Below are 23,130 nucleotides of genomic sequence, written 5' to 3' on the forward strand. Positions count from 1 at the left end.
CCAGTGCCCCCTTCAAGACACACACACACAGGTTTGTGGCACTATCTTTGTTGGGACCCCTCATTGACATAATGCATTCCCTAGCCCCTTACCCTAACCTTAACCATCACAACTAAATGCCTAACCTTAACCCTTACCCTCACCCTAACCATAACCTAATTCTAACCCTAATCCTAAAACCAAGTCTTAACCCTCAAACAGACCTTTAAAGTTGTGGGGTCCAGCATTTTGGCCCCACAAAGCTGTCGGTACCCCACAAGTATACTGGACTCCCGGTTTTTGGACCCCACAAATATAGTTAAACAAGCCCACACACACACACACACACACACACACACACACACACACACACACACACACGTAACTGTCCAGCAGCATCTTCACATCTTACTAATCAAGGTTTTAAAAGGTGTAAAGTTATAGTTTGTTTGTAAAATAAAACAGTCCGTGATCTGTTTGCATTCACTGTTTCCGTCTTTTTTCTTTTACCTGTGTTGCTCCAATTCTTTTTTCTCGTTTTATAATAATTACTGTAACAAAGAAGAAAAACTCAAGGCAAACAGAATAAAAGAGATAAATATAGTATAGTATAGTATACAAAAATATAAAGTTGTTTTTTTTCTGGGTAATTCAAACAAATTCAGGAAAAAAGCCAAACTGTAAAGTTTACATTATTATCTTTAAAGGTCCCATGGAATGAACATTTCACTTTATTAGGTTTTTTAACATTAATATGAGTTATGGTCCCCCAGTGGCTAGAAATGGTGATAGGTGTAAACAGAGCCCTGGGTATCCTGCTCTGCCTTTGAGAAAATGAAAGCTCAGATGGGCCGATCTGGAATCTTCCCTTTATGATGTCATAAGGAGCAAGGTTACCTCCCCTTTCTCTGCTTTGCCCGCCCAGAGAATTTGGCCCACCCATGAGAGAGAGAGAGACATCATGGCTTGAAAACAAACAAAGTGGCAGTTGGTCAAGGCCCCCCCCCCCCCCAGATACAGTATTAGGGGACCACTAAGGCCTATATAAAAGCATCTAAAAAGCAGCATGTCATAGGACCTTTAAAGAACGTTATCCGTCTTTGAAGTGCAGTACTGAATGACAGTCTTGTACCTTTGCCTTTTTGCCGTTTTCAAAATGTTATTTTGCGCCGAATCAAATGTTTTATGGTCATGATTCATCTTGTAGCTGATTGGCTTGGTTCCTGAAACGCCAATGGAGATATTAAACGGAGAAAATCACTTCCAGAACCAGAGCCGTTCAAGAAGTGGGCGCTCACTGTTGAGCTCTATGAGAGTGTAGTTCAGAATTATGTATTTGAGTTTTTTTAAGCACAGGTAGAGCACACCACAATGAACACTGAAGAACAGACAGTGAAACAATTCAAGTTATGTATTGTTTGATATTTATTGCTATTATGCACACACATACTTGAATATAATGTTTCTACATGAAATATTTAAAAAGAAAATTGCTACTATTAGCATCTTAAGAACCACATATTTTCTGCAGGAGTTGGTGGTAATCGAAGAGCTAAAGAAGAGTAAATCTTGGGCAGAAACACAGCTCCAAATGAATGTTAATGCTAATGTTGCTTTGGATTTTTTGCATGTGATTATATTTGTAAAAAAAAGATTTTTAATTCAATGCAGCTTTCGTTCAACGGATCAAACACCAGCGACAACAGAATTTACTTTAAAAGTATAAAGTAAGATTTCCATTCTTCAATTATTCGGATATTTCGTTTAAAATAAATACCTTTCAATTAACTCTCCTGTTTTTATAGACGTGACAAAATAAGGGTAAGAAAAACAAAGGACAAAAAAGTAAAGGTAAGTCTTTCTGTGACAGGCAGTGTTTTCTTTTATACTTTATTTTTAAGTTTACCACTGATGTAATAAAGTACAAAGAAGAAAAAACAAGTCAATATCGATAGTTAAACCTACATTGTGTAATTATTTGAGTTGATTCTTAGGAAAAACCCCTTTGTTCTTTCACAAATATGTGCTCATTCATGTGTAATTACTTCCAACTAATTAAAGTATTCTTGTACGCGTAGAATCTGACATTCAGAATCATTCAGAATACATTGGAGCGACTCGCTCGAATGATGGCAGCCATGTAGCGCCTCCATCTTTAAAATACATTAGCCAAAGAGGGACATACCTCCATCTTTAAAATACATTAGCCAAAGAGGGACATACCTCCATCTTTAAAATACATTAGCCAAAGAGGGACATACCTCTGCATTTCGCCCTCTTACACCTATTAGCACCGTGACGAATGCAAGGGGGAGATTACGCGCCAGGGAAGCGAAAAAGAGACTTAAAATGACAACGCGACAGGCAAAGCAACAAGACCAAAGTTAATATTGGAGTGGCTAGAACAGCTGCGTGTAAACGATGGAGATACTAAGATCATTTCGGGTTCAGCCACCGTAGGAGGAAGGGCTAGAAAATATTCAGTTGATTGTCATATACAATTTCACCACTAGATGGGAGAAATTCTTACACAATGTAGCTTTAAATAACTTGTTACGGGTTACTTTTACATTATTCCCAAAAGAGGAAAGAGACCAACAGAGTAAGTCCCAGCAGGACAGCACAGAACAGATAAAGTCCTTATAGAGTCCGTGTTAATCTCAGTCCATCCAGAACAGGCAGTATTTTTAATGCTCTACACTGGTTGCAAATGGTGTTTTGGCAGGGTTGGCAGCCTTGGCAACCCCTTTCATCACCGTCTCTTCTTTGGATCTGTTGAGAAGCTCCTGCCATCTCCATTTTGCCAAAGGTCATGGCTCTGAAGAATTCTGACGGACGTCAACGGTCACAGGCCGATTCTTCCAAAACTACTGTTATTGATAAAGGCTGAGAAAACAAAAGGCAGAAGAATGAAACAGTCATGAAATCTCAGTTTCAGTAAAAACATGCAGACCAGAAAATTTGAGTAAATCACCATTACAATAACGAACAGTGTTGGCTTCATGTGACGTCCTGGTGGCTGAGTGGTTAACTACAATCACATAGCTGCAATGTCCGTGTTCTACAGACCCAATCACAATGTTTGTTTACAATAACTTCCGGGTAGGAAAGTCCTGCGTCCCCCATACATACAATTTAACGGCGCTGAGCAAACAGGGGCCAAAAACAACTGGATACACTCTCATCTCCTTCATCTAAAATGCATGTTTGACACTTTCATATGTCACTTTTCACTAACGTTAGCTTAGAGAGCTAATTTACCTGTTGGGCCACAGACTAAAGAAAAAGACACCAAACCAGCAGTCATTCCGACCAGCAGTGAGATGTTGCTGTTCGTAACGCTAGATTTGGTTTATCAAAGACGCTAGCAAAGCAACACAGTTTAATGTGGAGTGACTGTCAGACTCCGTTTGAAAAATAGCCTTCTAAATACTAGTCAGCAACCGGTCATATGGTAATTTAGGAGGCAATGTGGCCTTGTGTGCTCTGATTAATTTGGCATGCAGATAAAGTAAAAGTAGTAAGAAACTTAAAGTGTAAAGCCCATTTCAGACCAATGATTCGTGACGAGTTGAAATTTGCAGCTACTTGTAACGCTCCGGACTGCAACGTTCAGAAACCTGCCAGTTCACAAAATGCGACGAGACGGTCATCTCCGTAGCAATGACTCTCTGTACTTCCGTTCTAACGTCAGACTTTTCATGCTTTTTTTGTAGCTGGATATCATTTCTAGCATCTTTAAATATGAACGAGAATAGTGAGAATGAGATGCTTGCTACAGATGCATTTCTAGAAGTGATGAAACGATTAAAAAGTTCGCTGCTTTGTTCGAATGCCTCTCCCGCTCTTCAGTCACTCTCTAGCTCGCTTGACCACACACCGTGCTTGTGGAGCCCAAAACTTTGCCATTTCAACCAGTTGACAGTTTGTAACATGGAAATAAAATGGATTATGGATGATTTTTTGTCTATAGTTTGGTTTCGCCTCGTCGCAAATCTTTGGTCTGAACTGGGCGTAGCCAAACATAAGCATGAGCACACAGACCTGTGACTGGCGTGGCTGTTGGTGATATTGTTGTTGACTCCTTCTGCCATCTGCAGTGGGCGCTGGCTAGCGGCCTGGGTACCATCGGCTATCTCACTCTCCACAGAAAAAGGGTCCGAGTGGTTTCCAAAAAGACTACCTTGTCTCTGTTTAAGAGAAGAAAGCACAGCTATTGGGGTCTAAATGTACATCAAATATGTCAAAAACATTACACATCAGTATTGGGACTGTCAGTGATAAATAAATTTGCATCACATAGGGCTGGACGATCAATCGAAAACCGAATTGAAACCAACGTTTAGAACCTTTAACCTACGTAATTTTCCCATGTCGGTTGTTTCGGTTTTTAATTAATTACATTTTAATTAATTCTGTTAAAACATTCCCCGCTGTGTGTGTTCATGTACTTTCCGCTTAAAAACATGTTACATATACAGCCACGTTTGATCACGTGACCCCTGCCAACTCAGACTACATATAAATTGCTACGTTTTGGTCTAAAAACGAATATCTTTTGCTACGTTTACACCTCACATTCACACTGCTGTGGCTTTTCAGAGCCCTAAACCTGAGAAATTTGAAAACACTTCTGACCCTGTTTTGGTTTGGAATCTGCGAGGTTGTGTTGCAGCCTCAACGACCGCAAACGGAGACCTTTGGCAACACCGACACTTAAGCCAATGTTTTGCCGCCTGATTGGGTCTTCTGAGACTAAGCTACTAACGTTGCCATGGCAACTACCAGCAATGGGTGGAGTATACGTGCAGCCTCGTGTTTACTCTGGCACGTGCATGCCCAGTATACCAGAATGTTGATAGTTGTAGTTTGAACAAATATTTGTTCTTCTACTGGAGCTAAAAACACTTGTTTGCAGGATGATCGCTTCTGGCTCAAAACTCCACTTGAAAACCGAAACGTAGCAATGTAAATGTAGCCTGAGAAAAACGCATTCCCATAGTTCGGACACATTTTGGCTTCATTAAAGACGACACAAAGTAGTAAGGTTAGCCGACGAAAGGTAACTCTGAGCTGGTCGATCACCGTGAGGTCGCGACCATTTCAGCGGTCTTTACAGTTAAGTTTAACCAAAAAAACATGACCGTCATGCGGCGACGGCGGTTAAGACACCAAATGACGAGGATGATTAGGAACACCCGTTTCCTGGGTGAAAGTCTTCTTAACTTTTCCCTGGACATGAACTCATAGTCTGCCCTTTTACCCTGTAGATGCCCTCCCCAGCTTCATCAATAGCTTGGTCCATCTCATCTTCTGTCACAAGGTCTCCTGAGATGGCCCTGTGGAGCTCTGGAACGCCCTCCTCCTCGATGTTCCTCAACCCTGCCTGATGGACAGGGAGAAGCATATGGTCAGGGAAAAAAACAAGAACGAAATCCATTCAGGCCTGCAACGCATGTGTGCATGTTTGAGACCATCATCTGCAGCTCAATCATTTTATTATTTTTCTGCATCTCTCTCTTCCAACCATTGGGTCTCTGTAAATTAAAGAGTGTGGTCTAGACCTACTCTATATGTAAAGTGTACTAAGATAACTTCTAACTAACAAACACCAAATTGTGTATACCATCCCTTTATTTTCTCTCCCATCATACTACATAAAGCTGTTGGTATTTATTTGGATATTTAAATGTCTTAAATTACTTCTTTTTTTTTTTACAGTTTTACACTGAAACATCACTTCTATGCACATTTAATGAACAGTAAATTCTGTATTCTAGAGCATTATCATGTACTACACACATGCTGGTATTATCCTTACTATTGAATTAATCAAGATCTCTTTTCATGTCTCTAGAAAAGCTGTCGTAAAAGCAGTGTAATTCCGCCTTCATAGCTGACCGGATAGCCTTTATCGCGGCATACATAGCACCGATATTAGCTTGCAGGCTACCCATGGCATTGTGTTTTTGTTTTTTCTCTGTTGGGGGGGGCCTTGTAATAATTTGCCTTTAGGTTATTTTCCCCTTCCATCATTGTATTTAAATAAAACAGAAAAAAAACATCCTAATTTCAAGGATAATAGTCAACCAGTCTGAGTTCTCACTTTCTGCTTCCATTCGCCCTGATGCCATAACCGGAAGTCCTCTGAATTGATCAAGATCAAAGAATGATTAACTACACCTCACATACCATTAACTACTTACCTGTATCTCATGGGTGGCACTTTTCTTGGTGGGCCGGAAGCCATAGTACTCTTCCTGTCTCTTCTTCAATTTCCTGAAATAATCCTGAATTAGGAAAGTGGCATAGAACTTTCCCACTGTCACCTCATCATCTGTTTGAACACAAAAACACATGTAAATTGTGGAAAAGCCATCCTATTAAAATCCCCTGTACAGTGGCCATTTCAGAACACCTATATACACATATCAGGCTTTACATTATTATAGGTGTGTACTATGTGACAGAAAGCAAAGTGAATTGTATATGTGGCACAGTTGCATTTACCGTGGAAAATGGAAAGAAGTAAATAGACAGAAATTTGAAAATGCAATGAGGCATCTGTGCAAGTAGAAAATGTTCTGAGTGAAAAATATGCACTTATCTCAAAGTTTCATAATGAAAAGCTTACCTCCTATAGGTGGGATGACTTGATCCAGAAGTTTCATACTGGTGCGCTTCCAGATCTTCTTGATAATTCCCCTCAGCTCCTCATTGGCTTGTTCAAAATTACCTGAAATGAAAGAAGGATAATAAGACAAAAGGGCGTTACTGAAATTCAAGACATTTAAAAATTAGATTGGTAAAATCCCTTAATAACCAGTGTTAATGTAACAAAGCTACTAGTTTAACTGTATTTTCCAGTAGCGGTCACGTAGCGCAACTTTGAAAATCATGTTTCCAGTGGTGTAGGGTTAGGAACCGAAACCTGGTTCCAAATCAGAAAAGATTCCATGGTAAACACAATCTTTTTAAATTTTGGTTCCAACTACACTGTCACAGAATGACCAGGAGTCAGACTGGTGGTAAGTAAAACAGGCTTTATTCACAAATTCCAACAAGAGGAATGGTTAGCTGGCAGAACACAACACAGAACTTAGCTGGGGTGGTTAGAGTCTTAGGGAGGCAGCAGATGTCGAGTGGTAGACAGCAGGCAGTATCTTCAGGTAGGCAATGGTAACGCCGCAGGAGAGAGTCTAGGTGTCTTGTAGCGATGAGACCAGACAAAGTGTGAATGTGCGTGTGCCATATATAAAGATGGAGACTAATGAGGTGCAGGTGGTGAACTGAAGATGTGGCCTGATGAAGTGCAGGTGTGAGTAATCAGTACTGAGGAGATAGTGAACGGATGGGAGTAGTGAATGATGGGGAATGTGAACGAGTGGGAGGAGTGAGTGCTGGTGACGGTGGGACCCTGACATACACATGGCATTTCTTTTTGGATTGGACGGCGATACATTCTGTTTTGTTTAGGCAGTATGGGCAAGATGAATATAAGTTGTGAGCACATGAGTCAGCCACGTGCCATGGACCGCAGCTCCGATCGCCAACAGCTGTTTGCTGTCAGCGCAGCCGACAGCCGCCGTCTCTCACACTCGCACACACTCGCTACACAGTACACACACAGTCACACATATCATTCCAGCCTGATCTCACAGAATTCCGTGAAATGAACACGGCCCCTTAACTCAAAATCGGTGGCAGTTTCACAGAATCGCCAAAAATTCCGTAATGGGCCCACGGAAGAATTCCGTGAAATGAACACGGCCCCTTTAGTTAAGGAAACGGTCGTGGATGGGTTTATGTTTCCATGACACGCGGGACAACAACGGGACGGTTGGGTTTAGGAAAAGAAGAACGGGATGGTTGGGTTTAGGAAAACAATAACGGGACAATAACGGGATGGTTGGGTTTAGTAAAAGAAGAAAGCGATGGTTGGGTTTAGGAAACGTGACACGCGGGACACAATCCTCGGTGTCCTGGGTGAAAGTCCTGTGTTGTTTGACCCATCCACCCCCCCAACCAACCTCCCTATGTGGCTTTTCGGGCTTTCATAGTACTCGCTACCGTAGTCACTCTTAATGCTACGTCATCTTCTCATTGACTTTACATTGGCATTGTTTTCCATGGTGGCCACACGGTATTTTCCCACATTCCGTGCCACCACCACGTAATGTGGTGTTAACAGTTCGTGATCATTTCACGGAATTCTGGGAGACCAGGCTCAAACATACCACTTGGATCATTCTCAACCCAGTGGTATGTTTTTTCCAAGATGCAATGAATGTTCTTTTGACCGATCATGCATGAAACTACGTGACCTTCTGGAAATGAGTTTGTATACATTTTAAAACCATATTCACATAAATGACTACACACAAACATTGTTGATAACACAAACCTTCTGTCTTTATTTTCAGTGCTGTTCTAACCAGGGCAAACAGTGTGGCGTTAAAGGTGACTGTTCCATCACTGTTGAGAGGCATGTTCATGGAGACCAACCTCTGGAGAAACAAAACACAAACATGCAACATAATGTAAAAATCATTTCTGGTTTTATAAATGAATTACAAGAAAGAAAAAATCTATGCTTTTTTAGGGTTCTTTTGTTCAGTTTTCAGATCATTTTCCCTTTTAAATTTTTTGTAAAACATTCTCTCATTGGTTGATATCAAGTTTTTATGTTGTTCCGCAAAATTCAAATGCAGAAGAATTAAATATTTAAACATTTACACCACAATGAAAAATAATTGAAAAAACAACAACAAAACATATCAAGGTTTGTACCACGCACTGTTTTGTTTTTTGTAAGCTACCTAGCTAGTCTCTGGCCAAATAAACAGATGCTGACTAGAAGCAAGTTAGAAAGTATTTAAATACATTTATGTTGGTAAAACTATACAAGACATTGCATAATCTCATCTGGCTTGAAACACAAAGGCCTGCCTACTGATTTCATTCAATTCACTATAAACAACTGAACTGGAAGAACCACATAGAGGCCAGGTGGATTCTAAGTCTCTTATTTGATATCTCCTTGCTCCTTGAAACGAAAGTCGTTCTTGTCCACCTTTGTGAAGGCCGTCTCAAAGCTCTTATGCCTGCTGCGTGGATGGAGGATGGATCTCTGAGGAGCTATGAGTGAGGATACACTAGAGCATCCTTCCCGGAAGCCGTGCAGCTATTAAAGCCATTGCTAACTCTGACCATACAGCTAACAAATTCCCGTGACGCTTCAGAGGAAATGACGTCTCATCCTTCTAAAAACAAATTTCCTTGTTTCCTCTCTCCTCGCATTATATCCTCCATCTCTCCCATTCTTCCTCGGTGGGACGGACTAAGATGCGAGGTAGGGAAGCAAGTGAAGGAAACGGGGATGCAATTTAAGGACCTGGGACGTACCCATAGTCCTAACTCGCCATTATCTAGCTGAAGAGCAAAATACTTGAATACATTAGGATTACCATGTGACACCACACATCAGCCTGAAGTTTTCTCTCACCTTGCAGGCGATACGATGAGGACAAAACTTGCCAAAACCCAGAGGAGGAGGGATTCTTCGTAGGAGTGTCACCACATCAAGGTGCTTAATACGCCCCCTGTTCGAAAGAATACAAAATAATGAATTTGGAATACTTAGGTTAAAAAAAAAGTATGTAAATATACATATACATTTTTCTGCGATTCCTCTTATTTAAGAGAAGAGAGAATAAGATACACACACATACACACACACACTTACGTAGCCTCAGGATCATACTCTGCCCATATTTTCTTGAACTCATCCAAGTGCTGTGGCCCAAGGATAGACCAATCTCGTGTCAAGTAGTCAAAGTTATCCATAATGACAGCCACAAATAGGTTGATGATCTGTGAACGATAGAGGCAATACGTATATGTAAGTATGATTCACGTCATGTCATTCATGTGCTGTTTAAATGATTCCTTTTAATATCTCCTTCCAATGAAAGAAAAAAACACACAACCCAGGAGCAGTGACGTACAGTATAGAAACACTACGATGTTCCAATCATAGACTGTATATAAAGATGAACGACGTGTCTCCACTTCCTCCCACTGTACAAAAGTAAATTTTGGAGCCAGAGTCTGCGCAGTAATTCTCGGGCAGTGAAGCCGCGTTATTGAAGTCCCGCCCATACACCTGCCCGACCAAGTACGAGTCAATCACAGCTGTCAATCATGACGTTTTAGCCCATTTTTATAGCATCAAATTACTAATAAAAACCAAACTGATCAGAAAAATTAATACTATTATCTATCGACGTGAATTGGAAACAAATCTTCCCGGATCCCCCTAAGTTTGGGAGGAGCCCCAAATGTTTACGTCTGGCTCCGCCCCTGGCTAGAATGTAATAGGAGTGTATACGTTAATCTTTCAGATCTTTATTTGATAGTAGATCGATTAAATTTTACGTGTTCGATCACAATCTTAACAACCAACCAACTGATCGATGATTAATCGTTACCATCCCTAGTTTGGTCTCTGGAGACACTGTACTGTTTTCCCTGTCAGGCACAAATTACACATTAGGTCGATCTTGAGCGTGAGTGAAATGCGAGCCATCACACAGGTGGTGCAGACAGCTGAATTTTTGAACATGTGAAGGTTATGTTGTTATGAAGCTGAAATGGGAAATTGAAGTTTTAGGATGCTCTTTAATGTGTGTTGAAAGCATGTGAATGTGTGTTGTTTTACCAGAAAGGCACAGAGCATGTAGAAACTCATGAAGTAGATGATGGCAAAGTTGGATCCACAGGTGTACTCTTCCCCAGGTAAGTAGTCCGACTTGGGATCACATTTCTTCCCGTACATACACGCTAACATCACTTCATGCCATGCCTCCCCTGTAGCACATCTGCACAACAAAGAAAAGTACTTTATCTAAGGCAGTGCTCTCTTGATTGGGATCGTGCAACAAGGCAGGCCTGCTTTGTGCTCTTGTTTCCTACATCTTGCTTTTTAGCAACCTCATATATAGTCTGGATCAACGCAATATGTCCAGGATAACTGCCTGATGTCCCTCACCTCTGTGTGGCTCCCTGTGTGTTGCCATTCTCAAAATCCCTTTGCTTCAGGAAACAACAACAACCTTTGAGGTAGCAAGCTACACGCTGAAAATGGCAAGTTTTTAAGAAAATTTGGACCGTGCAACAAGGCAGGTCTGCATGGTTCTTTCGGGGAATGATTGTAAAGACTTACAAATAATATGTTTACGGCATTTACTCTCTAGAGGGGAGGTTTTGGGACCGATTGGTGGGTTTGCTGTGGACGAAGTACAAACGGAGATACACTGCTTTGTACATGGGAACCAATAAAAGGTTTAATTCAATAACAAGTTATTTACCTATTTTCAACAGATGTTTTCTGAACGTAGCTGTGCTGTTAGAGTTGTTTGATGGATTTTTCTGTAGCCTTAACAGAGGAAGACAGACCACCAACCTGAATAACAGCAGCACAGCCTGTAGGAATGTCTGGAAGTTGTTGTTTCTGTTGACGTATGTGCCGTCGACCAATGCAATTTTACCAAATATCTGCAGAAAAAAGAAGGTTATGTTAGGGTGACCTTGTTTGCACTGGGTGGTCTTAGCCCCCACGTGATCCATTACAATCATGACATGTACAAACTTGGAGGGTATAATCCTGCTTATACCATGGCATTTTGCCAAGAAATTGTTATATTTAATTAAAAAAAACAACTAATTTTGATCTCACTTTTCTGTTCATAAAATAATCATTAAAAATACAATATACATGAAATACAGTTCCTGAGCCTCTGAATTTCTGTTGTTTGCCTTGCTTGTAAACATCTAACTAAACAGGAAGAGTTTCACCATGCTGCTCGGAGTTTTGAAATCCTGACGGGGAAATAGAAATTAACTGATTGCTTACACTCTCATGAACAGAACAGAATGCTGCTTTCTGCTACACAATAATTTTACCACCATTTCTCTTTTCTTAAATTAAAGAGTGTGGTCTTTTCTTTCTCTGTCTAACGTTAATTTGACATCCAGATTCACAGAACCATTAGTCTGGATCAACGGAAGTACACAGTTACTGTACTGTTTGAACAGTTAACTTCATATAATATTGTATGTGGCATTTTCTTTTGCTGGGTGCAAATTTTCCACCAAAACAAGTTCCTTCCCGAGACTATTTTGCAGAGCCACCGTCGCTGCGTCCGGAGCTTAGCGCTGGCCAAGACAACTGTGATTGGTTTAAAGACATGCATTTTTTCTCCTATCCTAGAATGTATGTGTGGTGTAGCCAGAACCTACTCCACAACGCTGTCGAGACAGGTCTGGCAATGCAAGACTAACAAATATCAACAGATTTTAAATTACACTTGCATGGTTCATAATGACAAGCTATTTATCCTTTCCGATGTTGTCTGTCTGATCAAGTCTGTTCTGTCATACAATGATCTGGAAAAAGTCATCCATGCCTTCATAACCTCCCGCCTAGACTATTGTAATTCTCTCTACTTTGGTCTCCCTCTGACTCTGGTGGCACGGCTTCAGATGGTTCAAAATGCAGCAGCTAGGCTGCTCACGAACACAAAAAAGCGTGAACACATTAAACCTGTCCTAGCCTCCTTGCACTGGCTTCCAGTCCAGTCTAGGATACAATTTAAAATACTGTTGATGGTTTTTAAATCTCTTCACGCCCTGGCCCCCAGCTACATAGCAGATATCATTCATCCCCATGTAGCTCACAGGTCTCTCAGATCCTCCAGCCAAGGCCTCCTCCATGTCCCACGGCCCCGGCTTAAGCAAAAAGGTGACAGAGCCTTTTCTGTTGCTGGCCCTCAGCTGTGGAACCGACTGCCACCTGACATCAGAAATGCCTCTTCAATTGTGATATTCAAAGCCAGGCTCAAAACTCACCTTTTTACATTGGCCTTCCCGGTATCTTAATTGTCTTATCCTGCTATGTTTGTAAATAAGTGTTTGTCTTTTGATGTCGTTTTAGCCTAAATCACTGATTTGCAAGTGTATTTTATTTTTATTTTATGACCCTGTGGCTAATGCGCTATGTACAGCACTTTGGTCAGCGCGAGCTGTTTTTAAATGTGCTATAGAAATAAACTTTACTTACTTACTTACTTACTTTAGCTTAGCCTCACTGTTACTGTTAATACTCAGTGGCCATAATATAAATATCAATGGGTGGTGTGTGTGTGTGTGTGTGTGTGTGTGTGTGTGTGTGTGTGTGTGTGTGTGTGCGTGCGTGCGTGCGTGCGTGCGTGTGTGTGTGTGTGTGTGTGTGTGTGTGTGTGTGTGTGTGTGTACCTGCATTCCAACCACAGCGTATATAAAGAACAGCATGAGAATGAGCAGGGCCACATATGGAAGAGCCTGAAACACAACAACCAATGACGCTGTCAGACAGACATAGTTATTCTAAACCACAGGCTGATTTTTGCTGAGAGATAATACTAACCTGAAGGGATTTGATGAAGGTCCACAGAAGATTCCGTATCCCCTCAGAGCGATTCAAAAGTTTCACTAGACGCATGACACGAAACAGTCTGAAGAATGTGACTGATACGCTCATGTTCTCAGAAGACTTGTCAGAGAGAGGACACATTGGTCATTACATTGTGCCAACTCCGGAATTCCACCAAACTCAAATCCAAGAAAAGTTAAAGCAACTCACCGCAATTGCTTGCATGGGATCCACTGCCTGCAGAAACAAATATATTGTTTTTCTACTGCTGCACTCTGACAAATGGCTTTAACAAACACGTTTTTCATCCGGTTTTCTTGAACTGTTGTAATGCTCAGCTTCACCAAACTTTGTTAGTGTTAACACAACCACATCTGATCATTTCATAAAGGAAACTCTTGCATGAGAAGCAGAACAAGTGTGAGCTTGTTCAAACTAAATAAGATATTCTTTTGAGCATGGGTGTTATTAGTGCTGAACAAAAGCTAGACAGAATTATGTTCAGTGCCCAGTCAAGTGAAGAATAACTTAATTAAAGCATAATTCTGCCCAATGGTTTCATTTCAGTCGAATCCTTGTTCAGGCAAATTTCATGCAACATGTAAATGTCATGAAGTGAAAAAAAACTGAAGCAAGTGAATAGTTACAGTGCAGCCGTGGAGACAGTAAAGTCCTCCAGAGGAGGCCAGTGCTGCCTGTGGGAGGGAAACACAAGTCAAGAAGTGATGTCAGAGAAGAAAGAAAGAGAGCTTGCTGTTGTAAAGGTGTCTGTGGCAAAAAATAAATGACAATGAGAGATGAAGGCATGAACAGGGAAAGCAGAGAAGGACAACATTTAACGTCACCATTCATAAAACAAAAGATGAACATGTATGCACTATATACTGCATGGATTCTCAAGTTTATCTGGATGTATTCTGAAGACTTTCAACAAATATGTACAGTTTATGGTTACGATTCGAGTAAATTAGGCAAATGCAATGCCCCCAAATCTATGTGTGTTTAAATATGTGAAAGTTATGTGTAATGTGTGTGTGTGTGTGTGTGTGTGTGTGGGTGTGTGTGTGTGTGTGTGTGTATGTGTGTGAGAGAGAGTGAGAGAGAGACAGAAAGAGAAAAGAGAGAGAGAGCAGGGCAATGGTACTCACATCAATTTCACTCAACATCACGTCCACGACACTTCCAATGACGATGACAAAGTCAAAGACGTTCCATGGGTCTCCAAAATAACCCTTTGAAAAAAACGAGAGAAGTATGGATGTCACTCGCCATGATACTTCACTTGTCATGATGCATGTATGCATGCATGCATGTCCATTTGTGACTTCAGGTTAATAAAGAAATTAAAACATTTTTAAAGGCAGAAAACACATACACTGTTTTAGCAGTACTGCACGAATCATGATAATGTGAAGAGGTACACTTAAAAAGTATGCATGTGTATGTGGTTTGAATACCTTTTTGTGTTTGTGTGTGTGAGGTTTGTTGTCACTGTAAATGTGCATTTTATGGATCACAGCAGTTTAACTTTTTTGGTAAATTTACTATCACTAAAACACTGTTTACCTGATCAACACATTCTCACTACCAACTCGTCAAATACTGATGCTTGTGAACCCCCTATTGCCGTCATTTTTTACCGCATAGGGTAAAACCACTTAAGGTTAGGAATAGATTATGGGTGGGGTTACGAAATGTACATTTAACTGGCACGCGGAACAAGAATGGGACACAAACGCCGGTCTCCTCGGTCCCCCGCCCCAACCTGCCTCTATATGTCGTCGCTCTTCATACTGCGTCATCTTACAGCGCAGGGGTCGAGCTACTGCTATGCCCAGTGTGTTCCATACAGACACTAGGGTGTTTTGTGCGTCGGTGTCTGACACTGAGAACCACTGACCGAAGCGTCAGTATTTGACGGGTTGAGAGTGAAAACGGGTTAGCGTGATGTATTTGGAAAATGTAATAATACGTTCAATTTTAACAAACCTTTGCTTTGAAGGCCATGAGTTTAAGGATCATCTCCACAGTGAAGAGCACAGTGAAAATCACGTTCAACATGTCAGACAGGTGAGTGACATGAGCCGACTGATTACAGTGCTGTGGGTTAAAGAAGGACAGATTGAAAAAAATATTTTGCCACACCAGAATTTTTTATCCTCCACTATCAGACAGACAGACAGATAGATAGATAGATAGATAGATAGATAGATAGATAGATAGATAGATAGATAGATAGATAGATAGATAGAATGACAGATACTGTGGTATATGTATGTGACGTGTGTTTTGTTCATACCTGCATTCCAAGACACATGGTGTTGAGCATAATAAGGAGGAACATGAGGTACTCAAAGTAGCAGGAGGTGACGATGTACCACACCTGATACTGGTAGGGGTTCTTGGGAATATAACATCGCAGTGGTCGGGCCTTAAGAGCATACTGCACACATTGGCGCTGGAGGGGTTAAATAGAAGGGGGAGAGAGATGCAGGGCTTAGACAAAGTAAACGTGACAAATCAGGATGATGGGTTTTTTAAGGCTGATAGCAACAACAGACAGTTGAGACTAAAACAAAATCTAGCAATGATATATTAGATGAAACTATTTTTTTACATGAATAATACTTTTTGGCAAGGGTCTCTTAAATTTGGTTAGGGTTAGCTTTAGGTTAAAGTTTATGTTTTGGCATTGGCAAGGGCATGAAGTTTAACAAACAAATTTAGATATTTTCTTATATTGAGAGAGACTGTCCTCCCTCAAAAAAACGCTCCCATAGAGTTTGTTCAAGCAGGGATTAAGACTTCTATTTACATTTCTAGTGGCTGCACCCTCTAGTGGCCATAGTAATTATGATGGGAGTAAAGCAGGAAGTAAGTATAAGAGCGCCAAATGTCTGTGTGAGAAGGTATGTTTGGGTGGATGATAAATAAAAACAAACACAAGACTTTTTACCCAAATGTCACGTTCAGCGTCACGTGCATAATCGGAAGTGAACGTTTGATTTGAACCTAAACCACTAACCACTAACTATGTTAATGTTACATTCTCTGCATTAGATAATATGTCGTATTTCCTGCCACCACTAGGGGCGCTAGCTCATGAATATCTCCTGTGGGTTCCATTAGAGGGTAGGAATAAACCACCCATATCGTCGTATGGTTTGGAGGACTTTTTGAATTGAGATTATATCAATGTGTCTCTGCCCACAATTTAAAAAAACTAGATTAAATGTAGGTGCCTCATTCAGGCAATTTGGAAGAGCTCAGTCCTGACCTCAATTGTGACCTCATTTTCATTTCCAGTCATTATTAACATACCTGGTTTTTGTCCAGCTCACAGTTCTTATACTCCTGCTCTCCTTGCTCCTGGAAGGTGACGATGACGAAGCCCACAAAAATATTCATCATGAAGAAGGCGATAAGGATGAGGTAGATGATAAAGAAGATTGAGATGGCCACTCGGTTGTTGTACACTGGGCCCTTATCCTCTAAGTTTGAATCAATGGCTTTATATAGTAACCTATGTAAATAATAAAAAAAGTCACACACAAATCCAAACACATGCAATATACAGACAGAAAAAAGAATATTCACCCAATCAATAAAAAGGGGATTGTGGCTGTACCATTGATTAAACTATATGAATGTTTAGGTTGTCAATGCTGAAATTAATAGAAACCAATAGATAATTAGCACAGAAGAGATCACAACTCACTTTGGCCATCCTTCAAAGGTAGAAATGGTGAAGAGAGCCAACATGCCATTGAAGATGTTGTCAAAGTTTAGTTCTGAGTTGGTCCATTCCCTCTTACGGACCTCCATTTCATGAAGTGCTCCCTCCTGGTACTTTATATACCAGCCTCTGAGCCACAAAGTGGAAGGGAAAGACAGACAGACAGACAGCACTACAGTCAAGATCATCTGGGGGTGCTTTCATACCTGTGGGTCGGTTCATTTGGTCCAAACCAAGGGCATAACATTTTTTGGAATTTGCACTGCGATGTTGTCAGGAAGCCTATTCACTGAATATTCCGCCATCAGAGATTGCATTCTATTGCTGACAGGTGTTTCAAAATATCTGGGAACTTTTCCGGAGCTCTGAATGGCAGAGGATAGCTACAGATTTATTTATTTAAGATGTATTGGTGGTATTTACCTCAAAAGCACATTAAGCTAAAAGCAAGGTGACTTCTTCGGACTTGCGAGTGCTGTCAAATGGATCGTAGCCTATGCGGTTTGCTCACATAGCCTAGTGGTGTGGTGGTGAAGTGCAGTCATGCTGCGTTCATGAGCGTAGGGTAGGCTCAGGTCTACGTCCCGTAGTAGCCTATATTTTATATTTTAATTTAACGTCTTTAATGGTAAGAGACCGCACAGGGATGGATAATGAGCGTTGTTTAAGATTAAATTACAATGCCACATATGGCATACACCTTCAGATATGAGAGACCCCCTCAGATTTTTGACTTTGTTGCTTTAGGGTTTTAGGGTTAAATGGCTAGAGGTGCCCAGGGCAAAAACTAAACTAGGAGAAACGCAGCATTACTGTTCTAATAAACACAACAACATCCTTACTTGCATGTTTCCTCAGTCATTTTGTCAGGATCTGTGCAGGCATAGAACTGGCCCTGAGAAGGCAACAAAAGAGTATTTATGAGAAGGCAGTAGACAAAGGTTTACATTACCAAAATACAGAGCTAAGCAACATTTTTGCCATTTTATTTCTTTGTTTTCTCACTTTGAAAAGTTGGACTCCAATGCAGGCAAACATGAAGTCCAGTAGCATGGTGACCAGCACAATATTTCCAATGGTCTTTACAGCAACAAACACACACTGGACGACATGCTACAAAGACAGAGATAATACAGATGATGAATCAGGTCAATGTTATGGCCATTTATAACTGCAGTTTATTGATAGACATCTTATACCTTGAGTCCCTTGGCTCTGTTGATGGCCCTTAGGGGCCGGAGTACCCTTAACACCCTGAGAATCTTCACCACCGAGATGGCACTGGATCTAGATTATACAAACACAGGCACATCGCATTAACCGATTTAACCGTTTTCACTCCATGGTCATTTTTTGTCGTTAAGTCTAAAGGTATTTTCAGACGGGAAGTGATTGACGCGCCTAGTAATTTATTTCCAATAAGAGGCAAGCGGGCAATCGCTTGACAGGCAGCGCGACAAGCGGCCACAATCCCATGAAACTGTCGCAATAGAGTTGCAAGAGTTGAATTGTCTTTAACTTTTCCCTACCCGACACGCAGTGCAAATCAATGCTGTTTGTGAGTTCCCTGAAAATGAGTTATAATAACAATTATTAGGACATCAACAGTGGGGCTTTCGCATGTCAGAGCATCGACATAAGACTGGATGTATTGGGTAACGTTACATATAGTTTTAACCTAAATTAGGCTATAAAGCTACTAATATGCTAACTTTATCATCTATCAACAAAAACTGTGTCTGTGGTTAGCAAAGACTATGATTTGGCACTATATGTTATAAATCAACCTGTGATTATGGATAAGTGATACCACAGTCAACTAATGTTGACTGTGGTATGTTGACAGTTGTACAGGCGTAGTGCACAGAAATGCCATGGTTACCACCAACCACGCACAGAGCGTCTGGCATTTACTCGCGGCGCATTGTCTGCTATTAACATGAGGAGCGCAGTGAGACCCCGCAGATCCAACGTGTATGCAGCCGAAGTATCGCTTACTGTCTAAAAAGACCTAATGGTGTGATAACACATGGCATTGCTTTATCAAATCCAGAAGTCAACAAGAAAAAGAGCTCTTTGCATGAGAGAGGTAAGTCAATAGGAAGTAATGAGGTACATTTTTTAGACTCCACTTACTCCATGCCCATTGAGAGGAGAGATACACTGACCACCAGAAGATCCAAGATATTGAAAGAGTTCCGACAGAAAGACCCTTTGTGAAGAATGGCACCATATGTTGTCATCTGAAAATGAATACTTGTTGTCCATTATGAACACCACAACTGTACTAAGAACAAGTTTCTGTGGTAGGTATAACTTATAGCTTATAGACATCAACAAAAAGCCAAAACAAAAAAGCAGAATCACAAACAAAACATAAGCATTGCATCTAATTGCATCTCATAAGGTTGTCTAAATGTTCAGAGAATTTGGGGCTTACATTTTAACTAAATTGTTTGTTTTCAACCTGAATCCTATTTTTTCATGCTGTGGTGTCTAAGTGACTGATGTGAACAAAAATCTATGAAGTTGGTCAAATTTTGAGTGAGAAAATTGTGACCAGCAGCCACAAACTGGGCTGCAATATAACCCTATTGGGCATATGTGCAATCAATTTCCATTCACTAAAAGTGTTTTGCCACTGACAGGCTCAGGTTATTCAGGGAAACAGCCCCGAAATCACCATCGCCAGTCTCCATTTGTCACCCATATATATCAACAATATCAACTGTGGTACCTGTAATTACCTTGAGCACAATTTCTGCTGTGAACACCGAAGTGAAGACTATATCAGCATAGGCCAACACCTAAAAATGTCACATTATTTGTAAAATCATTAATAATATAACATATATACTAAATGCTTACAATGTGAATGAAAACTGAAATGTTTCAATTGCAACTTTTAAATTACAATGGGACTGGCATGCACTTGTCACCTGGTTCCTGAAGGACATGGGATCGATGGGATCCTCAGCAGCTAAAGAAATTGATGACAGTAGGATGAAGAGGAGGATGATGTTGGTGAAAGTAGTAGCATTGATAATACGATGGCAGAGCTTCCGGAACCTGAAATGGTTAAAAGACATGTTCATGACAACGTGAGAAAAAGTACTTGTGATATTTCTCGGACAGGCAGGGACACTTTACAAAAAGTTAATCTGGAACCATAAGGCTGCGTTTACATAGACTGCGGTGGTCCTCAGACGGTCCAGCAAAAACACAGGTCTTTCCATTAATTTTGAATGGAGGTAGCGCCTTTAGGTGCTGAAAAAAAACGCAGCGGCTAGCGGCGAAATCTTACGACAGATTTAACTTTTGGAGAAACGCAACCCGACGCCTGTACAGTAAACGAGAAAACATCACTGCCTCTGTCACTACCATTTGGGGGTTAAATAACAAGACAGGACATCACACAAATGGGCCATTTTTTAACAACCTAAAAACTGTATGTGATAGGTATAAGTAAAAGATAAGTATTACAAACATGCAGTTTGGCCTGGCTCGCATGAAGCAGTCAATTAATCTGATATAGCTGTAATAATATGCTTGTAATATGTAAATTTGTGTCAAATATTATATTAAATATTGATGACATTTATTATATTTATAATTTTCTGCTTTTTTGGCAATATCTATATTTATGTCATTGTAATCCTGAGCCCCACCCCACTTTCATTACATGTATTATCACTACATTTTCATTACCATCAATCCCCAACAATCACCGTTATCATACTTGTTCTGAGGTCCAAAGATGAAGAACGAGCTGGCTTCTGGCATCGGCACTGCTTCCTCCTTCAACTGCAGATCTGCCATTGGACGAGGTCTAGGGCTTTCTGGGATATTAGGGTCCTCCTCCTCATCATCACCTAGCCAACAGAAAGAGTGATGGATTAGCAGAAGACTTTTGTACCTCTGAGTTTGGATTAGTATGATTACAAATTCAGTATGGAGCCATTGGGATTTACCAGGAAAGTCTGCTGGAGGGAATGGGTCTTTGATCTCATTGACATTAGACTCAAACTCGTCGATTTTGAGCTGCAGATTTGAAAATGAAATAGTTGAAAGGTAAGAAAGGGGAACAGATATATTGGCTGATGAATGCTCTTGGATGTCTCACCTTGGCAGTTGTAGGGATGCCCTCTACACCCTTGGCCCTTTGCTCAGCCAACTTCTTTGCCAGATTGGCTTTCTCCTCTGATGCCTTGTCAGGCATGTTGGCCCTATAAATCAACAGAGTGGTTGATTCAACTGGTTGATTGCAATGCAATATTTTACTTAAATCATCATGTTGTTCTGAGTATAACAACTTTATGTTACATATTGTAATTTTACACCATATTGTACACAATCATTGTAGGAATGATATGAGATGGCTTTACAACAGGGTTCAAGCAGCTTTTAGGCCTTTTTCTATTGTTTGCTAGCAGATGTAATTGACGAGGAGGCACCTTCCCTAATACAAGTCCATAGAGAGCGATTCATTTTCCCCTGCAGTGGGGGCAGGACTTACATTCACTCTGTCTCTATAGTTAAGATTGTAGTAAGTAAACTTGGGGTGGCAGTAGCTCAGTTGGGGTGGCAGTAGCTCAGTAGGGGTGGCAGTAGCTCAATTTGGGGTGGCAGTAGCTCAGTCCGTAGGGACTTGGATTGGGAACCGGAGGGTCGCTGGTTCAAGTCCCACTACGGACCAAAGTACAGCGCGTGGATTGGTAGCTGGAGAGATGCCAGTTCACCTCCTGGGCACTGCCAGGTGCTCTTGAGCAAGGCACCGTACCCCCCCAACCACTCAGGGCTGGTCCATCACTGGCAGCCCACTCACTCTGACATCTCTCCATTAGTGCATGAATAGGTCCTGAGCATGTGTGTGTGTATTTCAGGCCTGTGTGTAGTGATTTCTAACAAACAGAGTGTAAATTGTAATTTCCCCACTGGGGATCAATAAACAGTATAAATATAAAAAAAAGTACAGAACATGAAAAGATAGGTTTTGATGAACTAAATATGTTTTATTTTTAACATTTAGGAAGACTTACCTGAGTGCTTTCTTGCGTTTTTTCTCCTCTGCTTTTTCTTTCTGTGCCAAAGTCAAAGACTCAGCCTCTGCCAAATTATCAACGGCAATGGCCAGGAAGACATTTAGAAGGATGACTGAATGACAGGGGAGTCAAAGATTATGACAGTGATTTGACCTGAACTGCGGTTGTTATGGTTGGAGTTTAATCTTGGTTAAATACACTGACACTCACTCTTTAAGGATACAATTTCCACAGACAAAGAGGATGATGAAGTAGATGCTGACTAGAATACCCGGCATGCTGGGTCCTCCATGAGCCATGATGCCATCGTACATGACAGCATTCCAGTCCTCACCTGTCAGGATCTAAAACACATATAATTTAACAATACTACAACAAAATACAAGTTTTTCACCAACAATACCGTGACCTTTCAAAGCTGCAGCTCGGGTCTCTTCGTACAACAGTGAATAATTAAGTTTTTCATTCCCAACTCGTCAAATACTGATGCTTTGTCAGTGGCTGTCAGCATCAGATACCAATGCAAAAGGCACCCTTTAGCGACAACGGTAGCGAGTAGTATGAAAGAACGAAATTCTGCGTAAGGAGGCAGGATGGGAACAACGGAGGACTTTCACCCAAGAGACCGGGTTCTTGTGCCGCATGTCAGTTAAACGTGCATTTTTAACCTACCCACAATCTTTCCCTAACCCTAACTAAGTGGCTTTACCCTGCACATTGAAAAATGACGCCAAAAGACTTTTTGCAGCACTGGGAATGAAAATGTGTTGGCATTTCAGGAGAAACCTTTAAATGCCTCCAGCAGGGTTGCTGTCGGAAGTTAAACTGCAGCACAGAATATAAGCTAACATTAGCATCACATTAGCCGCATTAATTTCTATCATAAGGAAAACAATCAGAGA

General features: G+C 40.9%; 1 protein-coding gene across 1 annotated transcript in view; it reads right to left on the minus strand.

Annotated features, from left to right (window-relative positions):
• Positions 1-2,526: 2,526 nt before the first annotated feature.
• The window catches only part of LOC116036694 (dihydropyridine-sensitive L-type skeletal muscle calcium channel subunit alpha-1-like), a 31,259-nt gene continuing 10,655 nt past the window's right edge, over positions 2,527-23,130 (minus strand). The window contains exons 13-42 of the mRNA XM_031280271.2: positions 22,452-22,572; positions 22,226-22,340; positions 21,310-21,412; positions 21,158-21,227; positions 20,926-21,058; positions 20,126-20,255; positions 19,934-19,993; positions 19,323-19,429; positions 18,386-18,473; positions 18,192-18,299; positions 18,029-18,081; positions 17,169-17,315; positions 16,772-16,973; positions 15,750-15,908; positions 15,440-15,550; positions 14,599-14,682; positions 14,098-14,145; positions 13,661-13,687; positions 13,445-13,570; positions 13,294-13,359; positions 11,444-11,535; positions 10,700-10,859; positions 9,725-9,852; positions 9,485-9,581; positions 8,384-8,486; positions 6,614-6,715; positions 6,186-6,316; positions 5,243-5,365; positions 4,024-4,169; positions 2,527-2,865 (exon numbers count right to left, since the gene is read on the minus strand). Of these exons, the coding sequence (XP_031136131.2) occupies positions 2,853-2,865; positions 4,024-4,169; positions 5,243-5,365; positions 6,186-6,316; positions 6,614-6,715; positions 8,384-8,486; positions 9,485-9,581; positions 9,725-9,852; positions 10,700-10,859; positions 11,444-11,535; positions 13,294-13,359; positions 13,445-13,570; positions 13,661-13,687; positions 14,098-14,145; positions 14,599-14,682; positions 15,440-15,550; positions 15,750-15,908; positions 16,772-16,973; positions 17,169-17,315; positions 18,029-18,081; positions 18,192-18,299; positions 18,386-18,473; positions 19,323-19,429; positions 19,934-19,993; positions 20,126-20,255; positions 20,926-21,058; positions 21,158-21,227; positions 21,310-21,412; positions 22,226-22,340; positions 22,452-22,572 (3,153 nt within the window). The 3' untranslated portion in view covers positions 2,527-2,852. The remainder of the gene's footprint in view (positions 2,866-4,023; positions 4,170-5,242; positions 5,366-6,185; positions 6,317-6,613; positions 6,716-8,383; positions 8,487-9,484; positions 9,582-9,724; positions 9,853-10,699; positions 10,860-11,443; positions 11,536-13,293; positions 13,360-13,444; positions 13,571-13,660; positions 13,688-14,097; positions 14,146-14,598; positions 14,683-15,439; positions 15,551-15,749; positions 15,909-16,771; positions 16,974-17,168; positions 17,316-18,028; positions 18,082-18,191; positions 18,300-18,385; positions 18,474-19,322; positions 19,430-19,933; positions 19,994-20,125; positions 20,256-20,925; positions 21,059-21,157; positions 21,228-21,309; positions 21,413-22,225; positions 22,341-22,451; positions 22,573-23,130) is intronic.

The sequence above is a fragment of the Sander lucioperca genome, chromosome 6 (assembly GCF_008315115.2).
Source record: "Sander lucioperca isolate FBNREF2018 chromosome 6, SLUC_FBN_1.2, whole genome shotgun sequence".
In the NCBI taxonomy this organism is placed as follows: domain Eukaryota; kingdom Metazoa; phylum Chordata; class Actinopteri; order Perciformes; family Percidae; genus Sander; species Sander lucioperca.